This window comes from Taurulus bubalis, assembly GCF_910589615.1.
Source record: "Taurulus bubalis genome assembly, chromosome: 4".
NCBI lineage: Eukaryota > Metazoa > Chordata > Actinopteri > Perciformes > Cottidae > Taurulus > Taurulus bubalis.
In genome coordinates, this window is record NC_136592.1 from 5,394,538 (window position 1) to 5,419,989 (window position 25,452).

At 47.6% G+C, this 25,452-nt stretch overlaps 1 protein-coding gene across 3 annotated transcripts; it reads left to right on the forward strand.

Annotated features, from left to right (window-relative positions):
- Nucleotides 1-1,742: 1,742 nt before the first annotated feature.
- On the forward strand, nt 1,743-25,187 carry kctd15b (potassium channel tetramerization domain containing 15b; the record flags this gene model as incomplete). Of its 3 annotated transcripts, none has more annotated exons than XM_079217432.1 (5): nt 1,743-1,871; nt 4,348-4,523; nt 10,995-11,139; nt 16,220-16,525; nt 25,029-25,187. In XM_079217432.1, the coding sequence occupies 5 exons, from the start codon at nt 1,863-1,865 to the stop codon at nt 25,185-25,187; spliced, it is 795 nt and encodes a 264-aa protein (XP_079073558.1). The 3 variants fall into 3 exon arrangements, with proteins under 3 accessions (XP_079073558.1, XP_079073559.1, XP_079073557.1); XM_079217433.1 differs by lacking the exon at nt 1,743-1,871 and adding an exon at nt 2,260-2,271; XM_079217431.1 differs by lacking the exon at nt 1,743-1,871 and having other exon boundaries at nt 4,321-4,523.
- Nucleotides 25,188-25,452: the final 265 nt, after the last annotated feature.

Consider the following 25,452-nt stretch of genomic DNA (forward strand, 5'->3'; position numbering starts at 1 on the left):
AGGGGGTAGATGGGATCGCTCTGAGGTTTGTCTCATTACGAAGAGGAAGGAGAGAAGAGGAAGGAGAGAAGAGGCGGCACTACTCCCACTAGTCCTGCTGTCACATCACCAGCAGGACTGGTGTGTGTCCTGTTTAGATGTCATGTTGAGTCACAGAGGTTTAGACAGCAGACAATAAACTATTCAAACAGGATCAATGAGAAATATTTTTCTTTCTTTCTGTCTTTCTTTTTTCATCTGGATGATAAACAACAAAAAACGGTTTGTCAATAAGAAAAAGGAAGAAAAAAAAGAAGACTATTGTATTTCCTGTGGACCAATAACAAGTTCCTACACTGGTTGGCGCCAAATATCAAGAAAAAGGCGCTCCGTCAGGATGCCGGTGCGGAGTAATTACCGGGCCTCAATGTTGCATCAATTATTCACAGTTATTTACCCGCAAATAAACAAACATGCAAATAAATAAATAATCGTCTCCTTGGCGTGAGCACCTGCTTGACTCCCCCCACCCCACCCCTCTTCTAAATTCGCTCGGTGCCAAAATGTGGCGCACGCGCAGCACTTTTAGTGTACTTGGAAAATAGCAATAATTGTGTAAAATGTTATCCCCCCCCACACCAACACACACACACACACACACCGAACAAAACAAGAAAAAGTGTGCAGGCTGCCTCCTTTCATTGCGGAGTGAAGAGAGAGAGAGGAGGGAGATATCTCCATCTAAGCCCCCGCGCTGTAATTGAAATGGCGCATTTGGCTGCAGGCGGGTTGTGAGGGCGCGCTCTCTCCGCAGCGGCGCGCATGCATGTCCGCAGACGTCATTTTATTTTTTAATGGCCTGCAGGAAATTTGGCGTTACAACTCCAGACATTGAGGCAAGAGAGAGAGAGGGGGAGGGGGGAGAAAGAGAGAGGGGAGAAAGAGAGGGGGGTCACTGCATGGAAAGATATTGGTTCGAGGAAATCTCTTCATTTTCAATATATATATATGTTTTGTATTATTCCTACTGTGACTTTATCAACAAGTTACAGCGCACCTTTATTGTTCCGAGTGCAGGATTCACGACAGCCCGCTGCGTTCAACTTTACGTGGGGATGGAGGGACGCGAGCCCAGAGCCGCCTGGGGAGCTGTTACATCAGACGGAATGACAATGATTAAAATCTGCTCTAAACCCATTGAGCGACAGTTTGCCTGTTTCCGCCCCCCTCTTCCTCTCTCCCTCCTCCTCCTCCTCACAAAATCTTCAATACAACTTCACACCATTAAGGGGAACGGTCTACTTTTAGCCGGGGAAGAAGAAGAAGAAGAAGGAAAATAGATAAGTTATTATATCTGTGCAGTCATAATTTTCTGGAATAGGGGTGGAGGAGGTGGAGGAGGAGGGGGGGGTTTGGATGTATCACGTTTTTTTGTGTTTTTTTTTCTCTTCCCTGTGAAAATTGCCTCTGCGAGAGAGAGAGAGAAAGAGAGAGAGAGAGAGAGAGAGAGAGAGAGAGAGAGAGAGAAAGAGGAGTTGAGCTAATTGTAGCCTAATCCCATGGCCCAGAGGCGCTCGGGCAGCCCGGAGCAGGATCTTTCTCTCTTATTTAGAGACGGATTATTGGCTTTTCTTCTTCTCATAACAAACCACAGGGGCAGTTTCGTTTAGGCAAAAAGAAGAAGAAGAAGAAGAAGAAGAAGAAGAAGAAGAAGAAGAAGAAGAAGAAGAAGAAAAGACAAGAAGCCGAAATACGAAGCAGGATTCCAAACAAGAGCGCACATCTTCTTCTTTTCTTTTTTTCTTCTTTCCTCCCCCTCTCTCTCTCTCCTGTCTCGCGCGTATCCAAATAAGAGCAGCGAGGAGGAAGGAGCCGTCTCATCCATGTACAAGGTAAGGACGCTTCACTGCGCGCGTAGCTACAGAAAGAGGACGGACAGAGCAGCGACACGGTCCCTTCTCCTGCTTCCCCTTTTTTCCTTTTAAAGCCACAGACTCTCTCTGCGAGCCAGTCCGTCCCGACCGCAGGCCGTCGTGTCTTCTTAAAGGGCAGTTGTGTGTGCGCGCGTGCGTGTGTGTGTGTGTGTGTGTGTGTGTGTGTGTGTGTGTGTGTGTGTGTTGATACCCAGCGAAGACTCTCCCCGCGCGGCCAGTATCTATAGGTCGGTGTAGTTGCTGAGAGGCAGCGGGACTCGGGCGCGTTTTTCTGGAGACAGATCTCGTAAAGCGTCTCGTTGCTGCGCTGATCCCACCGGCCCGGGTCTCCTCCGGACTCACTGCGATGTTTGAAACGGTAGGGGGACATTTCTCAACGATTACAGAATCCAATGCATTATTATGATTATTATTATTATTATTATTATTATTATGATCATGCATTGCACAGTGCAGCTGGGGAGGAGGAGAGAGAGTCGAGCTGGCGCTAAAGAGCCGCGTGGACTCCTTCTCCTTCTCCCAGACTGGACTCTTTGACACGAGTGGGGTTTTATTTATTTGTGTTTGTATCAATGGGTGACGGATTACACGTGTCGGGGTGATATGCTGTACATGTACAGCAGGGGGTGGACGCCATGTTGAGCGTGGAATAATGCTTATGTTGTCTCGGATTGTGCTTTGACTCCAACGTGTCCGTCCCGTGGATATTACAACATGTATATACGGGATTAATATTGTTCATGCACGGGGTGTGGAAGTGGCGACGACGGCTGGAGTGTCTGGAGGAAGATGATCCCTTTCTTTAGGGGTTTCTTTCTTTTTGTGGAGGAATGTATCATATGTGTGTGTGTGTGTGTGTGTGTGTGTGTGTGTGTGTGTGTGTGTGTGTGTGTGTGTGTGTGTGAGTGTGTGTTTTGGGGGGTGGTTAAGAGAGGCAGGATGAAATGATTGAACTTGTGATTATTTTTGGGAGACCGATGAGCTTTATTTATTTATGTATGGGTCTATTTCTTTCCGTTTGTTCCACGTTCCGTCGCCTACATCGTCATCTCATTGGTTAATTGATCGATTGATGGAGAGAGAGAGAGAGAGAGAGAGAGAGAGAGAGAGAGAGAGGTAGTAGGACAGCCTGGTACCCAAACTTCTTCCGTCTTTTCCAACTTTAGTTTTCTTTCTCCTTTCCTTTTCCTGGGATAGTGAAACGTAACCCCGTCCTCCTGTAATCGCATTAAAGGAACAGGATCCTGCTGTAATCCCGCTGCACCCTGAGAAAAAGAGAGGAGGAAGAAAAACGCTCCGGTCCCATTTTGTGCCCACGAGGGGCCTCAGTGGCCCTCAGTCCAGCAGGCAGACACACACAACTCCTGCGGGTTGCTTTATGTGTGGGGGCGAAACGACCTGATCTCAGTGGGCTTCGAACCCACATCGTGCTCCGAGTATCAGGACGTCTCAGCCAAAAAGCCCGGAGGGGAACATCCGGGGAATGACGGACTGTGTGACCTTTAGCCCGCAGCGTGAACACAGAGTGATGTGTGGTTTCCTCTGTGACTTCATAGCAGACCTTACAACGTGGAGTCAGGTGGTGCACCTGCTCTGAGATCAGCTAAAACGAAAGTATCGGATCTCAGAGCTCAGCGCCATCCACGTGGACCCGGCTCTCCACTTAATGTGGACGCAGCAGGGTGACGCTTCCGATCACAAGTTATCACTGTCTGTCGTTATACACGACAAGCCATCACCTTAATCTGTAGTTCTGAATGTGTGTGTGTGTGTGTGTGTGTGTGTGTGTGTGTGTGTGTGTGTGTGTGTGTGTGTGTGTGTGTGTGTGTGTGTGTGTGTGTGTGTGTGTGTGTGTGTGTGTGTGTGAGCGTGGAGAAACCGCCCCCCTCTCACCCGCCTCCCCGTGTTTTCAGAGCTCTCAGATTGGTGCTCGCTGCGTCTGGGCGCATCACGTCTAACACATAAGGCGACCTTTAATTAGAATATTGCAGCAGCAGTTTGTTTTATTCCCCTGGAGGCTGACACCTAGCATTCCTCCCTCCTTCTCTCTCTCACTCACTCCCTCTCCCCCTCTCTATCTGTCCATCTCTCTCTCTCGCTCGCTCCCTCCCCCGGTTCTCTAATAAGCATCCTCCCATCCTCGCCTCCGGTGCCGCATGAAAAAGATGCAAACATACTTCATTAGAGCGGTGGCAATAATTTCCCGGCTTAAATATGCGAGCAGACAGACGTGGAAGTGATCTGATGCCGCTGCGAGAGGATCCCATCTAGTTCCCCCGGTGTAAGGACCACCGCGCTGCCGCCGCCGCTGCGTGCCGGTCCGGCTCGGTCCTCTCCTCCTCCTCCTCTTCCTCCTCTTCCTCCTCCCTACGCGCGCTGCCCTCCCTCACGCCTCTCCACGTCTCCCATGGCTTTTCTCTACACTTGCTTTCAGGAGGGAAGAAGCATGTCACGGCTGTCGCTGACCCGGTCCCCGGTCTCTCCGCTGGCCTCCCAGGGGATCCCACTGCCGGCTCAGCTCACCAAGTCCAACGCCCCGGTGCACATCGACGTCGGGGGCCACATGTACACCAGCAGCCTGGCGACCCTCACCAAGTACCCGGACTCCAGGTAAGGACTCGCTCCCTTCTGGCGATGATGCTGCTGGAGTTGTTGTGTGTTTTTGTGTGGTTGATCTAGATCGTGTGGGTTGTTTTATCGGAGTGGATTTGCATCTTGTTGTAAAAAAAAAAGTCTTCATCATGAAAAAAAGAAAATGAAGAAAAAAGTAGATTTCATTATGTCTCTTTTGAACAGCTTTATTTCTCATCGTAGTCGGTGACTCAGTGGTATTGATATGTAGTGTGTTAGTTAGTCCTGATGAAGGGTTTGTGTTGTTAACAGATTGTGTGACTGCTTTAGACAACTGTCAACTTCTGTACTGGTTTGATATCTTTTCAACCCACGTGGGCGACACTGTCTTTATCTTTTAAACTCTCTTTGCTTTTTGATGCTTTTGTTGCTTTCAGTCGTGAAAACCAACAAAAGCTTTTATTTTGTATTTTTTTGGGGGGGTATTTATTATCTTAATCTACTTCCACACAGCAGTTGTATTGTGGAAATCCCGCTGCTGCCAAGCTGTCAAGTGCAGACGCTTTAACACGTTTACATTCAGATTTCTGTGAATTAAAAAATTTCTGTGCGCACTACTTTCCCTCTCACAGCACTGTTGTTGTTGTTGTTGTTGTTGTTGTTGTTGTTGTCTGTTAAGAAAAGGAAAGACAAATCTGATTTAAAATCCAGCTCGTTGTCGTGTGACGTGTTGATTTCTATTCCTTGACTGTTTTAGAAGTTACCGCCACCAGATGTTCTTTACAGTCATCATTAGTGCTCAAACACAGGGGCTTATCCTCAGGAGACACGTATTCTCATGCAGGTATGCGCTTCATCCCTCTCTCCTGAGACAACATACTCATCATTGTACAACCCAGAACAGTGCTTCCATCAGTCACTTTGAGACATCAGAAAGCTGAGTACATGTGTGCTCTCTCTCTCTCGTACAGCAAACTGGGCTTTTTAAAATGGTATTATATTCGTTTGATGCCATTGTAGGACTTAGTCATGATGATTCAGATTGTGTAAGAGCGGTTGGTAATCCACCCTCCCACTTGGTTCACGCTTTTAGCTCCAAACAAGTAGCCGATACCTCTGTTTCTCTCCTCGTGTTTTCTCCACTTTTTTTTACCCTCCGCTGTCGTCGTTCGCCGTATACGTTGCGCAGCCGTCGGTCCCGCGTCAGCTAACGGAGTCCCACGTGGGCCAAGGTAAACACAGGAAACAATCCCCCACAATCCCCCTGGTGATGCAGAGTCTTGATCGTCACAGAGGCCGCTGACAGCAAAGTCTCTGTTTTATTCCCGACTCGTAACGCGCAGCATGAAGCTCATCCCGGAGCGAGGGCCTTCTGATTGTTTGCGTTACAAAGGCTCAGTTTCCGCCGCAGCGTCGGGGTTAAATGAGCGGCGGAGACACGGAGGTCTATTTTAACCCGACGTGTTGGTGTCAGTCGGATCTAAACGCTCCTCAAGCTGTCGGAGCAGAAACTGTGAACTCATTTGCTTTTTTCAGCCTTTTTGATACAAAGTGTCTTTTTTTCCCTTTTCTTTTTTTACATCGTCTCCATAACCAGAGTGCCATTAACATCAAGTTTAATCATGACACTGCATCAATATTTAATTCTAGTCCATCTATATAGGGCACTGTGCATAGCAAAATATGTATAAAAAAATCATTTTTCATAATCAGGACATTGTACTAATATTTGACATCACTGTGCAAGTAATCCGAGTTGAAATTATGAACTCCACCAACACCTGCACAATAATTTGGTTCATTAGCAATAAACTTGCAAAGAAGGCAGCGAGTGTGAGCCAATCAGAGGCAGAGCAGGGCGGGTCTTTGCGGACGCACAAAACAGCAAACAGTCAAACTACCGTAAAACAACATGAGTGATGTCATTTGGATGAGAGGGCCGCTCCCTGACCCGCTCACTGCCAGGCGGGCCCCAAAATCGCGTACCCGTGCTTTAAAGCGCGTCGAGAGCGCACTTCAAATTTGTACATTGTGCATTGTTATTTTTTACTTTCCTCTATCTATTTCTCTTTCATGTTCAGGTGCACGTTACAAATAAGTTATTCATAAGGGCAAATGGAGCAGAGAGTCATGTCAGAGATTTACTGTGAGAGAAAAGACCGGAAACCAGTGTGAGTGTTGGTTGGTCTCTCTCTCTCTCTCTCTCTCTCTCTCTCTCTCCCTCTCTCTCTCTCTCTCTCTCTCTCCCTCTCTCTCTCTCTCTCTCTCTCTCTCTCTCTCTCTTTCACACATGCTCCTTTGCTCCCTCTCCCTCCTTCTGTGTCTTTCTCACTCTGGATCACACACACACACACACACACACACACACACACACACACACACACACACACACACACACACACACACATGCCATGCATACACTCACAGTGCGCTCTCTCTCTCTCTCTCTCCCTCTCTCTCTCTCCCTCTCTCTCTCTCCCAGCCTCCTCAGTGTACAGTTGGCCCCGGGGCTCCACTTTCCACTGGAGCCAGTGAAAGGGAGGGTGGGGGGGCTTTTTGTATTAGGATAATGGCTGACAGCAGAAAGCAAAAACAATTACACCGGCGTAGAGATAAAATAAAAAAAAACGCCACGTTTCGGGCCACGTCCCGCTCAAGCAAAAACAAAAAACACACACACACACACACACACACACGCATAAGAAACGTGGCGGCCGGCAGAGCCGGGGTTCAAGAGTTGAGAGTTGATGATCACTTTTAATAGATTGGCCTCTGAATAATGCAGCGTGCCAAGAGAAAGTTAGTCTAGTAAGTAATGTGTGGCGATTCATCTTCCTCTGTGCGGGCCGTATTAAGGGACGCGGGGTCATGAAACATTGATGCCCGCTCTGTGGAGCTCAGAGAGGACGGGCGGCGCTCACTTGAGCAGACGCCGAGGAAATTAAGGGGGAATGTTCCAGAGACGAGGAAACTATTTAGAAAAAGGACTTCTGGACATTTTTCTATTTTTTTCTTCTTCTCTCTTTCTCTTTGAGGACAGATCCGCGCTCTTTAAGGGGTGTCGCTGAAATCCCCATAAATTAACACGGCAAACAATGTCTGGTAATTCACAGTTGGCACTTGCTATATTTCCTTTTTCCTTTTTATTCCATTTCATTGTGAGGCCTCGAGTGTTTTTTTCTCTTTTCTTTTTAAAGAGACTACATGGCACTAACACGTCGTGATCTGAAGTAAAAAAAAAAGAAAAAGAAGAGCTGTTTGATAAGACTTTTAGTTTTAATCACTGAATATGAAATAATAATGAGAGTTAATTGTTGCTGCAGCGTAGAAAGAGTCAAAGTTATGAAGCTACAAACCAGCAGATGAAATGTTTTCCCGAGCTGCGGTGAGGATGAGAGTCAGTGACAGCCGGCCGCCAAGATGACGTTTATTCTATGTTCTGCGTCTTTTGGTTTGGCAGAAATGTGGAAAAGGTATTAAGAGTTTCACAGGAACCTGATTTAAATCATAACAACCAGAGCCACAGAGCTTCTGAAGGATCGGGCTCTGATGCCGGCCCCTGGCGGTTTGGGCCACTCCGCGGGCGCCTCCCCTTCATCAGGCGTCCATTAGTGTGTTTCCAGATTGCACCTGTTCTTGCGGAGCGATACCTGCTCTGTGCCCCCCCCCCCCCCCCCCCCACCTGCAGACACGGCTCTGGCAGCTCTGAGCCGTCGGTCTAAGCCGCTGCGGCGAGGATGCTGCCAGATATTACCCAGCTACCCCGGCCTCGCCGCCTGGCCCCACTTGGCACCGCTGTGGTGGGAGATCTGAGCTGTTCCTGTCCTTGATAACCTCCCACACCCTCCCTCCCTCTCCCCGACTCTCCCACTTCACTATGAATTTCTATGGAGTTCGGTCCTTTTTTTTTCTTCGTCTTCTTTTCCTCTCCCACTCTCTCCATCTCTCTCCGCTCTCGTATTCTGTTCGTTCCTCTGCCTCCTTTTCCTTCCCCTTTCCCCCCCCCCTGAGGAGACCAACAGAGAGAGAGAGAGAGAGAGAGAGAGAGAGAGAGAGAGAGAGAGAGAGAGAGAGAGAGAGAGAGAGAGAGAGAGAGGGGGAGTGGAAGAGAGGGAAAGAAAAAGAAAAACAGGCAGCATTTTAATTGCTTTTTAAAAAAGTGGAGATGAAAAACAGAGTTAGCCTGGAGGGGTATGGTGAAATTCTAGCTGGAAGAATTGCAAGACCATATGAGAAAGGAACACCGCGGGCCAAACAGGGAGATGAGTATTGGTTTTTTATAAAGCATTTTGCATCGATTTCCAGAGAGAAAAGCGAGTAAGGGAGAGGGATGGAGACGGAAGGAGGGAAAGAAAGGGAGAAAAAGGATGGCGTGAGGGAGGAAGAGAACCATCTTTGCTCTGCTTCTTCACACAAGTCAAAGAGGAAGAGACGCGGCGGCTTCAGCGCGTCCGGTGTGTGTGTGTGTGTGTGTGTGTGTGTGTGTCACCCGACACGACCGTTAAAACACGAGCGTGCGCGTTGTCTCGACGAAGGAGAAAAGCCTGTCATTGTAAATTCGGTGAACAGAGCAGCCCTGATGTTTGCTCATTGACATCCCCGCTGCGGCTCGCCTTCCCACTGTCCTGTACAGGGGTCGACTACGCCCAGTGCCCGGGCAACTGGGCCCAGTGCCCGGGCAACTGGGTCCAGTGCCCGGGCACTGGGCCCATCGGTGCTCACTGGGAGCTGGCTTTTGACTACGTTATTTGTTTTTCTGCTTCCAATTTTTCATTCGGCGTACAACTTTTGACGTTTCGAACCCAGAACCCGGAGCTCGTCGCTTCGAGACGATGATCAACGCGATGCGACTCATCCACACACCGGCGAAGGCCTTCCGGGTTCCTCTGCAGAGGGAGACTCCGGTTCGGTTTCAGGACGACACCCAACAATTTAAAGCTTAATTGTCGCGCTTTGCAAATGCAAAGATTTGAGCTTTCCGCAAACATTGTCGAGCACTTGTACAAACAGCATCTAGAGATGCTGAAAGAAGAAAAAAAAGAAGATTTTAATGATCGGGGGTGTTTAGCATAATGCAAATGAAGAAATAGATAGAGATTATTAGACCAGCAGAGAGAGAGAGAGAGAGAGAGAGAGAGAGGCAGGAAAAGCACACCAAGGCGAAGGGGAAATGAATACCTGTCCAAGGGTATCTCCAGGCACGATGAAAGTTTAAAGATAACAGCAGTTCCCACTCTTTGCCTTGATGAGGCCCCCGAAGCAGACTTCAACCAAGCCTTTAATACCGGCCTCCGAGTGGGAGGGGCTACAGGTCACATGTGGGGCGCTGACACAGCAACAAGTGTCTGTGACAATGTTGTTCAAAGCGTAAACGCAAACACACTGCTTGATTATTTGGAAATTATTCATTGCTGTAATAGGAAAAGATTAGGGGATATTTCAGGTGATATTATTTTACATCATTTCAGCTTTTATTCTATTTTTTAGTCTTAAAAATGCGGATCTATGACAGGAGAACCAACAGGAAATCCAACGTGTTGTCCACGTGTTTCAAATGCACGTTCTTAAACTCTTTAAAAACAGGGTGCGAAAATCCCCCTGCGCCTATTATCAGACAAAAAACAACAACATATTATCTCCGGAACCACATCGTTGTTTAACTTCATTTAAATTGCTACAATACCGCAACCTTTGTATTTATGCAAACTCATTTTTTGAACCGAACGACACAGTTTTTTGACTGAAACTCCTTTGAACACCCAAATGCTGTGTTCTGTTATGATGTTTGTTGCAGATTCCGATTCTTTAGGTCCTACTCTTTCCAAAACTGTGTCTTATTCGTATGTGGGCTGTTGTTAAGGCCCCATAATACAAGTATTGGAATTCATTTGGGGGTTTCTACGACGACTCAAAAGAGAAAAAGAAAAAAAAGTCTAGAGCCAAAATTGGTTCCAGGGTTTTAAAAGGAGGCCCAGTTTCACGAAGTATCTATCCGGGTTCAGAATAATGGATCGTGAGGAGATTATGATGGATGCTTCGTTCAATCATACAGAGCATGTGATGGATGGAAACTCCAGCTGTCACAACTCCTCTCACATTCACGACAAAGTATAGAGGGAAATATCTTCTTTACAGACGTCCTCCTCACAGAAACATGTGGACCGGCAATTTCATTTTTTTTGTATACCTCTGATTCCCCCCCCCTCTCTGACAGATGGAATAATAGAGCTGTAATGCCACATTCATGCTATTAATTTCTGTAAGTACAAGCAGCGAGCGTGTGTGTTGTTGTAATCTCTCCGCGGAAAGGGACACTTCAAACAAGTCTGGAATGGAGGAAACGGTGCCTTAAGCCCCTTGTTTCAACCTGGGATGCTAATGCATTTCAAGCTTAGTGCTAATAAAATTGAAAAATAAATGGAGGGTAATTGTTTCATGCATTTGAAGGAAGCTGGCTCACTCAGTTTTTTCCCCTTCTGTCTGTGTGTGTGTGCGTGTTTCAATTTCCAGAATCAGTCGTCTGTTCAACGGCACCGAGCCCATCGTGTTGGACAGCTTGAAGCAGCACTACTTCATAGATCGGGACGGAGAGATATTCCGCTACATCCTCAGCTTCCTGAGGACCAGCAAACTGCTGCTTCCAGACGACTTCAAGGTACGCACGGCATCCCGTGTGCTTGGTCTGCACCGTCAGCCGTTCCACATTCATAGATTTCTTGTCAAGATAATACACTTAAAGTGTGATTATGTTTGTGTGTAATATCAATGTTTACAGCCCTCCTCGGGGGGGGTTGCATGTTTCCACAATAGACCTGATACCAGACGCACTTCCCCCCCCGTTCAACACACTAATTACCTTGCGTTTGAGCATAAGCAATAATTAGGAAACTTTTTTTCTTTTCGGGAAAAGAGAAATATGGAGCAGAGAGGTAGAATGCTAGCTGGCTAACCGTAGCATGGCCCGGTGATGGGATGTGTGTGTGCCAAAGCCCTGAGCTGTTGTTCTGCACTCAGAGTGGTTTCCACAGAGGTGAGCGCAGGTGAAATAGCCACTCAGAGAGAAAGTCTCGCTGACGGTGACAGAGCTGCTGGTTGTAGTTTGATACAGATGAATATTCTCTGCGTCCATGTCCACATCTTCGTGGGCCATGGCTTTGGCCTGTGTTGGAACCGTGCAACTGTTTAAGCGTCTGAAGTCCACTGAAACAGTACATCATGTCTGTTATCGCGCAGCGTTAAATGAGCCGAAGCACATGGCAACAAATCAAATTCTGTCAGGCCTGGTATGCGCTCTAGAATGAACTGCCATCATTGGAAACTGTTTGGGAGAAGGCAAAGCAAGTTTGGCTTCCAAATTACCCAAATCTTCCGTCGATCTCCCGTATTAATGAGGCGATTTAGAGCAAGCGCACTAGCGGTTCCTTTAGAGCCGCCGTCCGGCCTCGGTCACATGAAGGCAAAACTACTTTGGTTTGGCTGCATTAAAAACATGTAAGTGCTCTTCAAGTGTTCGTCTTGCGTCTTTCCCAATGTAAGTCGATGGGGGAAAGTCTTTCGGGGCCAATGGCGTCGCGTGACAAACCTGGAAGTATCGTAATGTAACATTTGCTCACCTAAAACACGCTGTACCTGCTAGCAGCTCCTCGCAGGACGCTATCGAGCTAAATAGTCCCAAACCATAAAACATCTTTTAGGTAATTGGTGACAAATATGCATGTTTTTGTATTTTTTATACGAGCTGCCGGAAAGTAATATTTGTAACACTAGCAGCTGTTGAATTAGAGAACGTGTGGCTCGTTTACCAGACATGGAGCGAACATTAGCTTTGATTTGAAGTTAGCTTCCCTTTTAGCTCCAGTTGGGTCTCCACCACTTTATGAGAAACGCTCCTTATCTTCTGAACTGAAAACAGACGCTTTCTGCTGCTGAAAAGGAGGTTGATGCAAGGAAAGTCTCGGGCTGTAAAAGAAAAACCAAACAATGAGCTGAAAGATGCGAAGTGATCGTCCTCTGACGTTCCCCCCCGTGGGCCTCTTTCCCGTTACAGCCAGTTAATCCATTGTTGATACGAAAATATTGATTAGTGCAGCTTTAAACCAAACTGACAGCGTTACTCGCGAGTTAAGTCTCACCCCACGAGTATCAAATGACAAGCGTAATGTGGCTTTGTCAGAATTGTTGTGTCTTCTGCCTACAGCGGCTTCCTGTTCAAGGTTTTTAAAGCGGTGATAGCGTTGAGGCGCATTCTCCTCCTCACTTCTACTCCACCTCAACTTGCGTGTCCTTGCGTATTTTTCACCAAATAGATGGCCTGACTCAGTGCCGATTAGTTTTTCCTCTTCTTATTCCTGCTCTCCCCGCAGCCCCCCTCCCATTCCCGTGAAGTCTTGACAGTCCAATCAAGCTCCGAACAGAACGCATTGGACTTCATTGTTCCAACTCATTATGATCCCCTTTCGCATAAGCCCTTGTTGATCTGCATACCTTTTTAATTTGTGAGGAAGAAGAAGAAGAAGGGCGTGGGGGAGAAAGCAAAAAAAAAATAAAAAATGCAAATAATGCGAGGCGGAATTGAGCATGTCCTTATCTGAACACAATCAGGCTTGCCGTCGCCCCAGGGCCGGGTCTGTTCTGCTGCTGGCAGCCGCGGCGCTGTGTGTTTTGCTAAATCAATGTGAAAGTCTGAGCAGAATAGGGGAAAGAAATGTTTCCAGCCCACATCAGTGGAGCAAAAATATTCTCCATTAACATCCGCCCCTCGTCTCGTTATTCAAACCGCAATTAATCACAAGAGTGTAAGCAATGCTCAGTCACGTCGAGGGCAAGGTTGTGAACCGTTAAGAGTCGTTTTTTTTACGAGGGCCCTTTGTGCTGCGCTTCGTATCAATAATGCTCTGTTTCTTTAGGTGTTTAATGCGGGAGAATAATAGGAAAGAGCCGGCGCTTTCATTTGTTTTGTGGGCGCGTTAGATAGAAATTGGATGGATTTTTCTCGTTGGTTTAATAAACAACCTCTACTTTGTGTGGGCTTCAGTCCTTCAGTCCTCCGACTCCCTCATAGTGACAGTTTTCGTCCTTTTCTCCATCTTCCTCTTCGTCTCCTTCGCCCTTTCTCTCTCTCCCTCCCTCTGTCCTTCCCCGAGACGTTGCCTTGCCGGCGGGCGATCAGGTCGGATCATTATTTTGAAGCTCAAACGGGCTGTCTGGACACGGGGATCGGAGGGATGAATCGCCACGCAGAGCTGGCAGCGTGTACAGCCGTGTGTACGGGGAGCCTCCCTCTCATCCTCACCTCGGCGCTTAGGGTCGCGCTGTTGTTCTCTGCGCCCGCTCGGGATGACTAAAAGTGCCTCGCAGACAGACCCCTGTTAAAAACATATCCATCCGCGGCTCCAGACCTGTGAAGGATGAGGAGCCACTCTTTGATACAGAGAGAAGCCCCGGAGGGGGGAGCGTCTCAGTATGAGTTTTGTCAGCTGCAGCAAGAGGGCCGGGAGAGGAGAAAGGACGGGGGAGAAAGGGAGAGAAAAAGAAGGGGAAGGGGAAGGGGGGGGGGGAGAAAAAAGATCCCTCTCTTCTTCCGCGTTCTGAAATCTTAAATATTAGACCGGCAGCTGAAGATGTGTTGCGTCAACGCTCGTCCAGACGGAGGTGCATGTGCATGGGCGCGTCAGATGAAGGTGCAGTTTAGATGATGGGATGAAACCGGCGTGGGAGGAATGTTCAAGGGTCTGACAGAAGCAGCGGGGTTAATGAATATGCTGTTTGCTGCCACGCTCCGTTTTTGCACCCAGCAGTGGTGGGAAAGGGGAAAGGGGAGGGGGAGAGAAAATGTTTTTCTGCTCTTTTTTTGTAGATCAGGGCTCAACACCCACAGCTAGCAACGACGCAGACCATACAAAACATGTGTCGTTTCCGCAGTGCAAAACACACAGCGCCACTTTCTCAAGGGCGTTCAGGCTTTGCGACCTGCGTCCCCGCCTGTCGGTGGCTCAGCCGGGAGCGCACCTCATGTTGGAATAAAAGTTCATACACGGGGAGTGAATAAAGCTGTCTTTCTTTGTCACCGTGGAACACTAATCAGAACACAGATTTATTCATTGCTAATTGTTTAGCAGAGATATTTGCAGCGTTTACGTGCGGCCTAATTAAATCTTGTTCTAATAGGAGCTTAACACCGAGGCCGCCAGCCTCATTAACATAAAACTCCCTCCATGTGAGGAACACATTAACATGCTCCTTGGTCTTGGTGATTGTCCTCGTGTTCACTTGCACATATCATCTTCCTCACCTCCCCGTCTGCCTCCAATAGCGGGAAAAAAAAACCTCCGCCTCGCTGCGCTTTTCTTTCTCTTTTTTTTATGACGGCGGCGAATGATAGCGCCATCTGGTCTTGTGGGAAATTAGAGGCGAGAGCGCCGGGGCGAATGGCCCCCGGCGAGCCTTGCCCAGGAGGCAGAGGCAGGCAATCTGCTGCAGACTGTCTGCACACAGGAATGCACCATCCCACTTCACTGGAGCCCCACCGACGGCCTTTCTGGAGTCGGCTCGCTGAAACATGCTAAAGGCTAGCGCGGCTGTGCCAAGAGCTACTGTGGAGGAGAGCTGCAGCATGGCTGTGCTTTGTTTATTGAGAGTGTTGTCCTGCTGGTCGGGAAGCCATCTCTCTCTCCCGATCTTGGTTTATTGTTCTCCTTTCCAGAAGCGAGACGCTCCCGAACGCCGCTCCGATTTCAAAATGTCTGGCAAGCGAGACGACTTCGCGAGAGCAGAAGTCGTAGTTTCACATTGATGTTGTTGCCAATTTGTCTGATCAGATCAACTTACCATGCAGGCTGCTCTCATTCATCATTCGCCTGCTCGACCTGCGATAAGTAATGCAGCGTAATGAGTATATTACACTAAATCAATTTGTATTTATTCCACATTGATGAGAACAAGGAAGTATAAAGAGCGACAATCACCAGGAGGAGGTCAGGCGGGATGTGTGTAAAACAGAAGGCCGCTGACCTCCGGGTCTGAAAAGTAAACGTAATCTTTCTAATGGCCATCAGGGGGCGACTCTTGCAAAAAAATAAGTCTGATTGTATAGAAGTCTATGAGAAAATGACAATTTCCCTCAACCGACCAAGACGTTTTTGTTTCCTAAACCTAACAAAGTAACTGCACAGTAACTTTTGTTGCCTGTTCCCAACAAAGTTGTTTCCTGGAAAGACAGAAGTGTATTATGACAAGGCTGTATGCTGTAACGAGCAGAAAATAACACGTGTTGCTGAACATTTGGAATAACATTTTGTGAGAAATAATGCAAACCATCGTTTGAGGATCCGTTGAACCGGTTCATGGGTCAGCAACATGGCGCCTCCTTAGTAATGGCTCCTTGTAACAGTCAGTGAGGACAAAGGACACTGGCTCACACACTCACACACATACATGTCTCCTTCAGAGAACTAGATATTGTTGGACATTTCTGTGCATCTATTCCTCCATGCAGGCCTACTGTAGAAGGGTCAAAGAGCAGAAAGAGTCTTGCTCAAGGACACTTTGTCATTAGTTGCTGTGGGGACGCCATTGGGATGCCCCGTGGATCTCCCTGCCACTGTCATCTGTGTTGCATAATACTGTATATAATATGTGTAGAGCTTTGTCCCGGCGACCTTGGTGATGAACTGCACCGTTAGTCACACACACTCAGCCACAGGGACCCAGACTCATGCACTCACCTGCCTGTACAGGACTTCCACCTGCTGTACGAGGAGGCGCGCTACTACCAGCTGATGCCCATGATCAAGGAGCTGGAGCGCTGGAAGCAGGATCGCGAGCTGCGGCGGATGGGGCAGCCCTGCGACTGCCTGGTGGTCCGGGTCACGCCCGACCTGGGCGAGAGGATCGCCCTGAGCGGCGAGAAGGTCCTCATCGAGGAGATCTTCCCGGAGACAGGAGACGTCATGTGCAACTCGGTCAACGCCGGCTGGAACCAGGACCCGACGCACGTCATCCGCTTCCCACTCAACGGCTACTGCAGGCTCAACTCTGTCCAGGTAACGTACCGCTTTACGCTTCCTCCCCAACGTGTGCACAACACCACGACTACATCTAGTCAACAATAATAGAGTTCACAATAGGGATTGAAGCAGCCCGGCTTTATTGTGATGTCCTGTTGAGCATGCAAGCACATGTTTATGGTGTTCCTTATGTAGGGATTAAAATTGTGAATAGTAATTGTAGTGACTGATCTCCGTCTAGTCAGAAGTTCCCGCCCCAGCCCCATATTTAAACTATCATAATAGAATACACACTTCCAAGATGAAATACACAGACATAATTAATGGCTCCTACAGTAATATCACTTTAAAAAATGAAAATTAATATGTTAAGGCGAGAAACAGCAGTGGTACATTTTGAGATTTTGGGCTATTTTGCCTCCATCACTTGTCTTTTTTCTAACTAGTGGAAAGAAAACATCCAAAATACACATTTAGATGTCTACTTTGTCTATTTGTATCTGTTTTTAAACATAACATTTCATAAAACTTAACTTATACTTACTTATACAATACGCAATTGTCTCAATGTAAGTAATCAACTGGGGATTTTGTTCTAAAAACATGGCCAAAAAAATACTTTTGAATGTCCATTGACAGTATTTTCTGATTTATGGAGTGATACAAAGAGAAAACTAAATATCCCTCGATAAAAACCCTTTTACCACAAATGTCGACAAAATTAAACAATAATTTTGAACCTGCAATTAGCACGTGAATTCCTCTCAGATGCACAGTGCCCGTGATCTTGTGATGAAACCCATGTGTACGTTTGGTCTCGACGCCGTAGTTCAGTTTTTCAGTTTGCTTTGGCTTCGTGGACGTTTTATGGCGCCTTTATTTCATCCATCAATGGGTTTCGTTGGCTTGCCGGTGGGACTATACGACCAGACACTTTGACGGCGACTGAACGGCTCCGCTGAGCTTTAGCTGCCCTAGCGTAGCACACATTTGTATTTTCAGGTGTTTTTTTTTATTCATTGCTTATGACCCAAAATTCCATCTGGAAACCTCGCTCTGAGGCAGTTGCCGTGATTTGTGGCCCTTAGCGCTGCGTTTTGCCACAGTGGAGATAATAGCTCGTTGTCCCTTAACCGAGATGATAGCCTCTCTGACGGAGCTGCAGTCGGTCGAGAGGTTTCCATTGGTAACGGTGGTGGGCGTGTTTCACTCTCTCCCCCGAGTGGCTGCTGATCTGAGCTCGCCGTTAGCAGTAGCGCAGTGTGACCGCTCACTGCTGTACTGCAGGCCGGCTGTATGTTATTCTCTAGCAGGTAGTCCGACTTACATCCCTTTGGGTCGACCAGTAAGGCGGCGAGACGTTCAAAAGCAACTTCAGAAAAACTAGTTTTTGCAGTTGCGTTACCCGGAGAAGGTCTGAGAGCGAGGGGGCATAGCAGCCTCCCACCACGGGGCTCGGCATAACGCACTGCAGGGCCCGCGGACAGGAACGAACGGGCCGACACATAAGACGAGGCCCCCCACCCACCTCCTCCACAACATCCCTCCAGCACCCAGAGGAGCGTCTCCCAGGCAGGCCAGCGCTCCGACACCTACACCTCCCTCCTGAGGAGGAGAAGCCAGGGCGGGACGAAGCACGCGCGGACCGCGGCCATGCTTTTCCTGCAGGGGAAAAAAAATGAAGAAGAGGAATGGAAAAGTGTGTGTGTGTGTGTGTGGGTGTGTGTGTGGGTGGGGGGGATAATATGCATAATTTACGCTTTACTCCTTTTTAAGACACAGCTCCTATTTCTTTTTTTTTATTTAAAAAAAGACTCCAATATAACACCGCTCCAGGCGATTGAAACACACGTATTGCATTTTTTAATACCATACTTACAATTTCTCAAACAGCCTAAACCGGTTTATACTTCTTTTATAGATTTTTAAATGACTTGCAATATAATTAATTGGCCGCATCAACTAACACAACATTTTCCCACTCTGTTTACCAGTGAGACTGGTTACGGGGCGTGAGCGCGGCTCACTAACGTGGTCTGAAAGGAGCTTTTTTATTTTTTACTGCTTCGTTGTTTCGTTTTTTTTTTCTCATATCGGGCCTCTGAAGCCGAAAAGACTCTTTTCAGACAAACCGCTATCGGAGAGAGAGCAGCCGGATCTCCAAGGTTTCCCCTCTGGATGGTCTCACTCAGTTGAGGTGTTTTGGGGGGATTTTTTATCTCTTGCCGGCTCCTTTAAGTCTCACACAGATACTACTGTACCAAACATTCACACGTCAGAGCCAGCAGAGATGTTTCAGGTTGCTGGATGAGAAGATTTTACAGATTTATTTACTGTAAATTTCTGTAAAAAAAAAAAAACACACACACATATGCCAGCAGAGTGGAGGGGCTCGGCTCATTGAGTCGATGGAGCAGATGGAGGTGTTTTTTATTTTATTTTGTTGTAAGGGGAGATGCTTCTAAACAGGTTTCTCACTCTGTCCTCCCTTATTGTCGCGTGAAGGCACGGGGAGGTTAGGAAAGTGATCCTCGTCTCACCCGCCAGACAATGAGGCCTCTGATCCGATTTCAGCCCTGGACCCCGACCACACCCTGTAGAGGGGGGATTAAGATCTGTCTGGGGCGGAGAATTAAGAGACAAGTTTTAAATGTGCTCTGCTTTCCGTTTCCAGAGAGAAATCACTTGAAGCTGGAATGGTTTCCTGGAAGTAAAGGTACTGCTGCGGCCCGGCGCTGGAGAACCGCGAGACCTCGTGACGCCTTGGTCCCAATGAGACGACATGACGTCTCTCTATGCTTTACTGTACGCCGAGCACAGCCACCCGGTTTATTATTCTCTTTTTTTATCCACTTAAACACCCCTAAGGCCCGTAAACGCGGTTATACTTCGGAGTGAAATATCTCATTCAATTACTCAGTGATATTCAAGGACTCCTTAGGCTGATGCATTATTATGTCATCTTCTATTTACGGTGAGAAATATAACAATACCAATAACTGTTTTTAGGGTATTACGACATCCGCTGTAAATTCAGCCGCCTTCTTCGGTCCTTCATCCGGCGTATTCAAAGGAGAAACGACTCCACCGCGGCGAGTGAGTCACGACTGGAATTTAGGGAATTAATGCGAACCACCTGCGTGTGATGTAGATCCAGCGGGGAGAATAACGGAGAGCAGCGAAAGGCACTTAAGGGAGGGAAAACATTTTGCCACAGAGCCACAGAGGTGTACACACACACACACACACACACACACACACACACACACACACACACACACACACACACACACACACACACACGCTGTCCCAGAGCTGGAGCCGGGTCCCCTGCTTGCTCAATACATCACCGTGATGAAGCACTCAGATCAGAGCGGAGCCAATCCGTCCTTCATCAATGTGACAGTGGAGCGGCTGCAGAGGAGCCCCTCCCGCCCCGCCTTGCTGCCCAGGCGGCGAACGCAACGTCTCGCAACACTCTCTTCCATGTCACTCTGTCACTCCATCAATCCTGCGCTGGGCGGAAGGAGAGAGCGTCAGAGCAGGCGAGGCCACACAGACGCCTCAGCTGTGCTCCCAAAGCAGAGCGAGACCCGGACACCGGGGGCTTTCTCTGTGTTTAGGCCCCATTGACCTGCAGGGCGGGGAGGTTGAAGACCGGGCGACCAGCGGCAAAAAAATAATGTTCAGCACATTTTTCTTTTACTGTTGGATCTTGGTTAGGTTGTGGAAAGGAGATCAACTGGAGACACCAGGAGGAAAGATGTTTTACATTTATAGTTATGTCAATACAATATATGCATCAGTGGTGGAAGAGGTATTCAGATACTTTAAGTACAAGTAGCAATTGTACCACTATGTTTAAGTAACAACAGGTGGAGGCAACAAAACCACTTAGTTAGGTTGAGGCAACAAAACCACCTAGTTCAGTTTAAGAAACATCTCTATAATAGACAACACACCCCCTTTCTTTGGTTGAGGCAAAAATACCACTGTTTCATTTTTAAGCACAACTACGTGGTTTGGTTGAGGCAACAAAACCACTTTATTAGTTTCAGGCACATGAACACAGTCCTGTATTTGTTTGACCCATTCTTCTCCTCTCCCTCTACCCATCATTTGTGTTTTCCTTGGTCTGAATACAGTCGGTATCAGACAAAGTGTACGACGGCGTTTTGATGCCCTGGGAATGAGAACATGTTGGGTTCATGTCGGTTCTCTTTCCCAGTACAGAAACTGGCCGAGGTATCTAAAACCACAAAGGCAGCATCTAAATGCACAAAGGAAAGGTAAAGCGAAGACAACAGAGATTACACACATTAAACACACAATAACACAAGGCAGGAAGGTGACAGCAGGGCAGGAAATGCATGTGACAAAGGTTAGGATACCAAAATAAAACAAATAAAAGAGCGGGACGCCACAGAAATGTATTTTCAACAAACCACTTTGAGTACTCATAATTACTTATTTATAGATTTAATGTGACATTATTGGATTGTTATTATGATAATTTGAGGATACGGTTGGTGGGTGTAGTTCAATAGAAATAAAATAGCTCCGACATGAAGCTGCTCACAACGAGGTCTGTGGATTATCTTCAGTAACCAGGTCATGATTTAGCTAAAATGTGTTCAAGTTTGACAAAATTGGTGTTGTATATTCCCTTTATATGGGAGAGAAGGCAGCCATCTCTACAGCAGATATCTCCCAAAGTAGGCAACTAAAAATATGTATTTTTGCTTCATGTTGACTGTCCTTCAAATGCCTTTAAACAATGTAAGCATTGTTCCCACAGCGGGTATCCGTACGTTTCTCACCACAAAGCCAGAAACCTCAGACCTCAGAGGACTAAGAAAAGGTTACCGATGGTGTGAGAACCTCCTTCCTCACCTGGTCAGGTGTGTTCACCTTCGTCTCCAGCTGGACCTTCCTGACCCTAAACACATGTCCGGATACTCAAAGACTCGGTGAGCTCGGTCTCGTCGGCTCCACAAACACACCCGCTTGATAAATGTGCCGCGAACGCAATCGGAAAACATTACGCTGTCAAGAGTGTTTTTTGTTGTTGTTGTTGCTTGTTGTAATTCCTCCAAAAAAGCTGGCAGATGGCTCGGAGAATTAGGAGGAGTTGGAGCTTCTCGGCTGCTTTACGCCAGATGCTCGCGATAAGCGGAGGATGCGATGCAGAGACTGCGGTTAGCGGCTCCTTGTCACACATTAAAGGCCGTGCATAGTTAAACAAAAGCGACCCCCCTCTCTCCTCCTGTGAGTGCAGCGCCCATCTCAAGTGTATGTGCGAGTGTCAAACGCGTCAATCAACCCTGAGCGAGCGCCTCCGGAGAGAGGCGTTGCGAGTCGAGTGCCTGCGCTCCGGTGGCCATCAATATTACATGGCGCTCCGGTTTCCAGCCCCGAGACTCATCCCCCTTTGATTCCTGCCCCGCCATCTTGGGCTGCGTTTGGAGATACGCGGTTCTGTCGGGAGGTTAGAGGATGCTGACGCAAACCCCCCTGCATCACCCTCACCCCCCCATTTGCGACCCCAGATTGAGTGGCAGCTCAGCGGGATCGGCGTGTGATGGAATGCCGAGTCGACCCCACAACACTGAGAATGATTGTGCTTCAAAGGTACGAGGGTCACTGGGGGAGAAGAGAGACGCTTCTATTGGGGCAAGAAGAAGCGCTCGAGTTCTGGGGAGAACTCGCAAACTTTGGCAAAGTTTTTCTCGTAACCCAGCCGTAATTCCCGTCGCCCCGTTTTGAGAACAGTGAGATATTGACGCAGCAACTCCGCAACTCTGGGAAGGGGAGGAATAATTTCCATTTCACAGAAGAAGAAAAAAAATCACCAACGCTCAGAATGAAAGTTTTTCCACGCTCGAGTGAGGCGGGAAAGTGAGCGGAGAGAATCTGCAGGAGTTGAACATGCGGCCCCGAGTGTGTTGTGCTGCTGAACGGAGCCACCAGGACATGGTGTCGCTTCTTTTTTTAAGAGGGTGCTTTACTCTCTGTTGTCAGCTGGGATGGATTTCAGGACATTGTCCCGTGGACATTGAAACCTTTTTTTTTGCTTGGATACATCGTAATTATTCAGTGTATTGTTTATCCCCCCGTGGCACTCATTCACTGTCAAACTAAATGTGAAGATTTCATTATTTTATTTTTGTCCCTTCTTTCATGGCTTCTTATAGTCATTACAGTATCCTTGAATCAGTTACGACGATCTGTAATAATATCCTTAAGTCTTTTGTGTTGCCATGCGTTAATGATAAAAGTGTTTTCAGACTATCTTTATTGATCGGGCCATGCTCCTCTGTGACCAAATCCATCGCCGAACATGACGGTCCCACACGCGTTAAGAGATGATGGTGGGGGGGAATGCAATGTGATGCAACGATCAAAGACGGCTATGTAATATCATTTCCATAATCGTTAGGCTCCTCCGTCGTCTGTCATGGGTTTGGGAGTGTTTGATGCTTGGGCAGGTCTCTTAATTAGCCGTCCTCACCATCAGCTGTCTGCCGCCCCTTCTGTCTCCCAAATAGCGGAGTTTGTCGTCTCCGTCTTGTGGCCGGAAGACGAAAACAGGAGGGAGGGAAGGGAAGAGGAGGGCAACTTCTCCAAGTAGTCATTTCTGCTTACAAGCAGCATGTCGGCCACTCGTTTCAGTTTAACGAGGAAGTGGGGTCTGCTCAACAAGTGTGTGTGTGTGTGTGTGTGTGTTGCGTTATATATAATTAGCATTTGTAAGTTTGCGTTCCAGCTCACACATCGTCTGCGTCTGTGTGTTTGTGCATGTGAGTGATCCGCTCTAATCCCCAGTCAGAGGCTGCAGCCCTTCAACCCCGGAGGCCTAAATGCCCCAATTTCTCCCCTCCGACGGGGCCCTCGGTTCTGTAATTAGAGAGGTCATTCTGCGCCACGAGTGAACGCGTCTCTGTGTGGGCATCTGAAGAAACTGATCTATTTTGTGTGAACTTCTCTCGCTCTGTATCTGGCAGGAGGGGATAGCCCTCGGCGAGACCTTTCATTTCCATGCGCTGCACACTCCATTAAAAAGGATGGGGGAATAAGTAAACACACAGAACTCCTCGCACTGGGATTTAGATATACCCCTCCGAAAAAAAAAAACATCCCACAAGGATTACAGCAGAAGAGGAGAGAAGAAAAGGGGATCTTGGAGTTCACATGTTTGCGTCTGAGCGTGTCTGCGTTCTGGACTGGGAGGCTGACGTGCATCCCTGTCCTCAGCTCCCATCCTCATTCCCCGCACGTCGCTCTTTCTCCTTTCGCTCACGGACCTCGCTTCTCCTCTCACCCCGGCCTCATTACTCAAATGAGGAGCTCCGGTAATCACTGCGCCGAGCCGCCTTAACACACTCCTGCTCTCTTCTCGTCCCTTTGAGCTCATGGCCCTCGGTTCAGTAGCCCATCCAGCGCAGGCGGCATGAATATTGCAGAGGTGGTGTTGATGTAGAAGAGCCCTCTGGTTTTATCCCATCACTGACGGGTGATTGGGGGGCTTTAATGACACGGTGTATGTTGTGACTGATGAAGAGCCGAGGTTGATGTGAGGATGGGGGGTTATCACAAAGTGGTACCTATCCGATACTTACTTACATTTGCTGCGGATGAGAATGCATTGCAATGTATTGCACCAGAAACCTGTAAAGATATCACTTCATATACTTTCCTATAAGTCATCATTATCTTTGTTTGAAAACACATTCCAAGTGTAAAAGTAAGCTATTTATCACACACGAAAAGTACTTTAATTTCAATAGGAAGTTGAGACCTTTTGGGTAAAAGACTCCTTCAATTGTCTTGCAGAGAGTTTGATGGAAAGATTGATACCACTCTCGTGTCTGTACATTACATTACATTATATTACATTTCATTTAGCTGACACTTTTATCCAAAGCGACTTACAATGAGTGCAATTCCACCACGGGTACAAACTCAGAACAACAAGAATCAAGAAAATACAATTTCAATAAAGTTAAACTACAAAGTGCGATCAGTAAGTACCATCTAAGTGCTACTGCGGCGCAACCTTCCTATTCAAGGTGTAGTCGAAAAAGATGTGTTTTTAGTTTGCAACGGAAAATGTAGAGACATTAAATATGGCTAACTTAGACCAGGAAACAGCTAGCTTAGCTCTGATGCTAGCAAGTTCCACCTACAGGTCACTATTTAGCACATTGTGTCTTGATTGTTTCATTTGTACAAAAACTAAAAGCGTAAGACAGACAAACCATTTAATAGCCATTATTTAATGGGGATTAGCTCCGGTAGCTGTTTTCCTGTGCAAAGCTACATTAGCCGGCCGCTGGCTTTAGCTTCACGTTTAGCAACAGACACGTAAGTGGCATCAATCTTCTCGTCTAACTCTCAGCAGGAAAGTGAACAAATACGTAACTTTTCTTTTCTTCTAAAGAGTATGAAACCCCTATCTCTATCAGTAATACTGCTCACTTACCTTCAGCTCATGGCGGTTCTTGTCATTAATGTTTTTTCTGTCCCTGTCTGTGCTCAGGTCCTGGAGCGTCTTTTCCAGAAAGGCTTCAGCGTGTCGGCGTCTTGCGGAGGCGGTGTGGACTCTTCCCAGTTCAGCGAGTACGTGTTGTGTCGCGAGGACCGGCGGAGTCTCTCCCTCAACACGCCCATCAGGATAAAACAGGAACCGCTGGACTAGAGCATCCTGGGAGAGGGACTGCCAACCCGAGCAACACTCCTTCCATCTCCCCGAAACCACCCGACCCTAACTACCCCCCACCCCAAACAGGACCACAACCACCCCCAACATACCGAAGTATTAGCGGAGGCGTGTTAACCTCGCCGCCTCTGTGGAACTCTTAAGGGGAATGTAGTACCAAACAAAGGAGGGAAAAAATAATAAAGTATCGGCAGCAAAGGTTTTTGATTCTGTGAAATGACGCCCGAAGAATCTGGGACTGTGA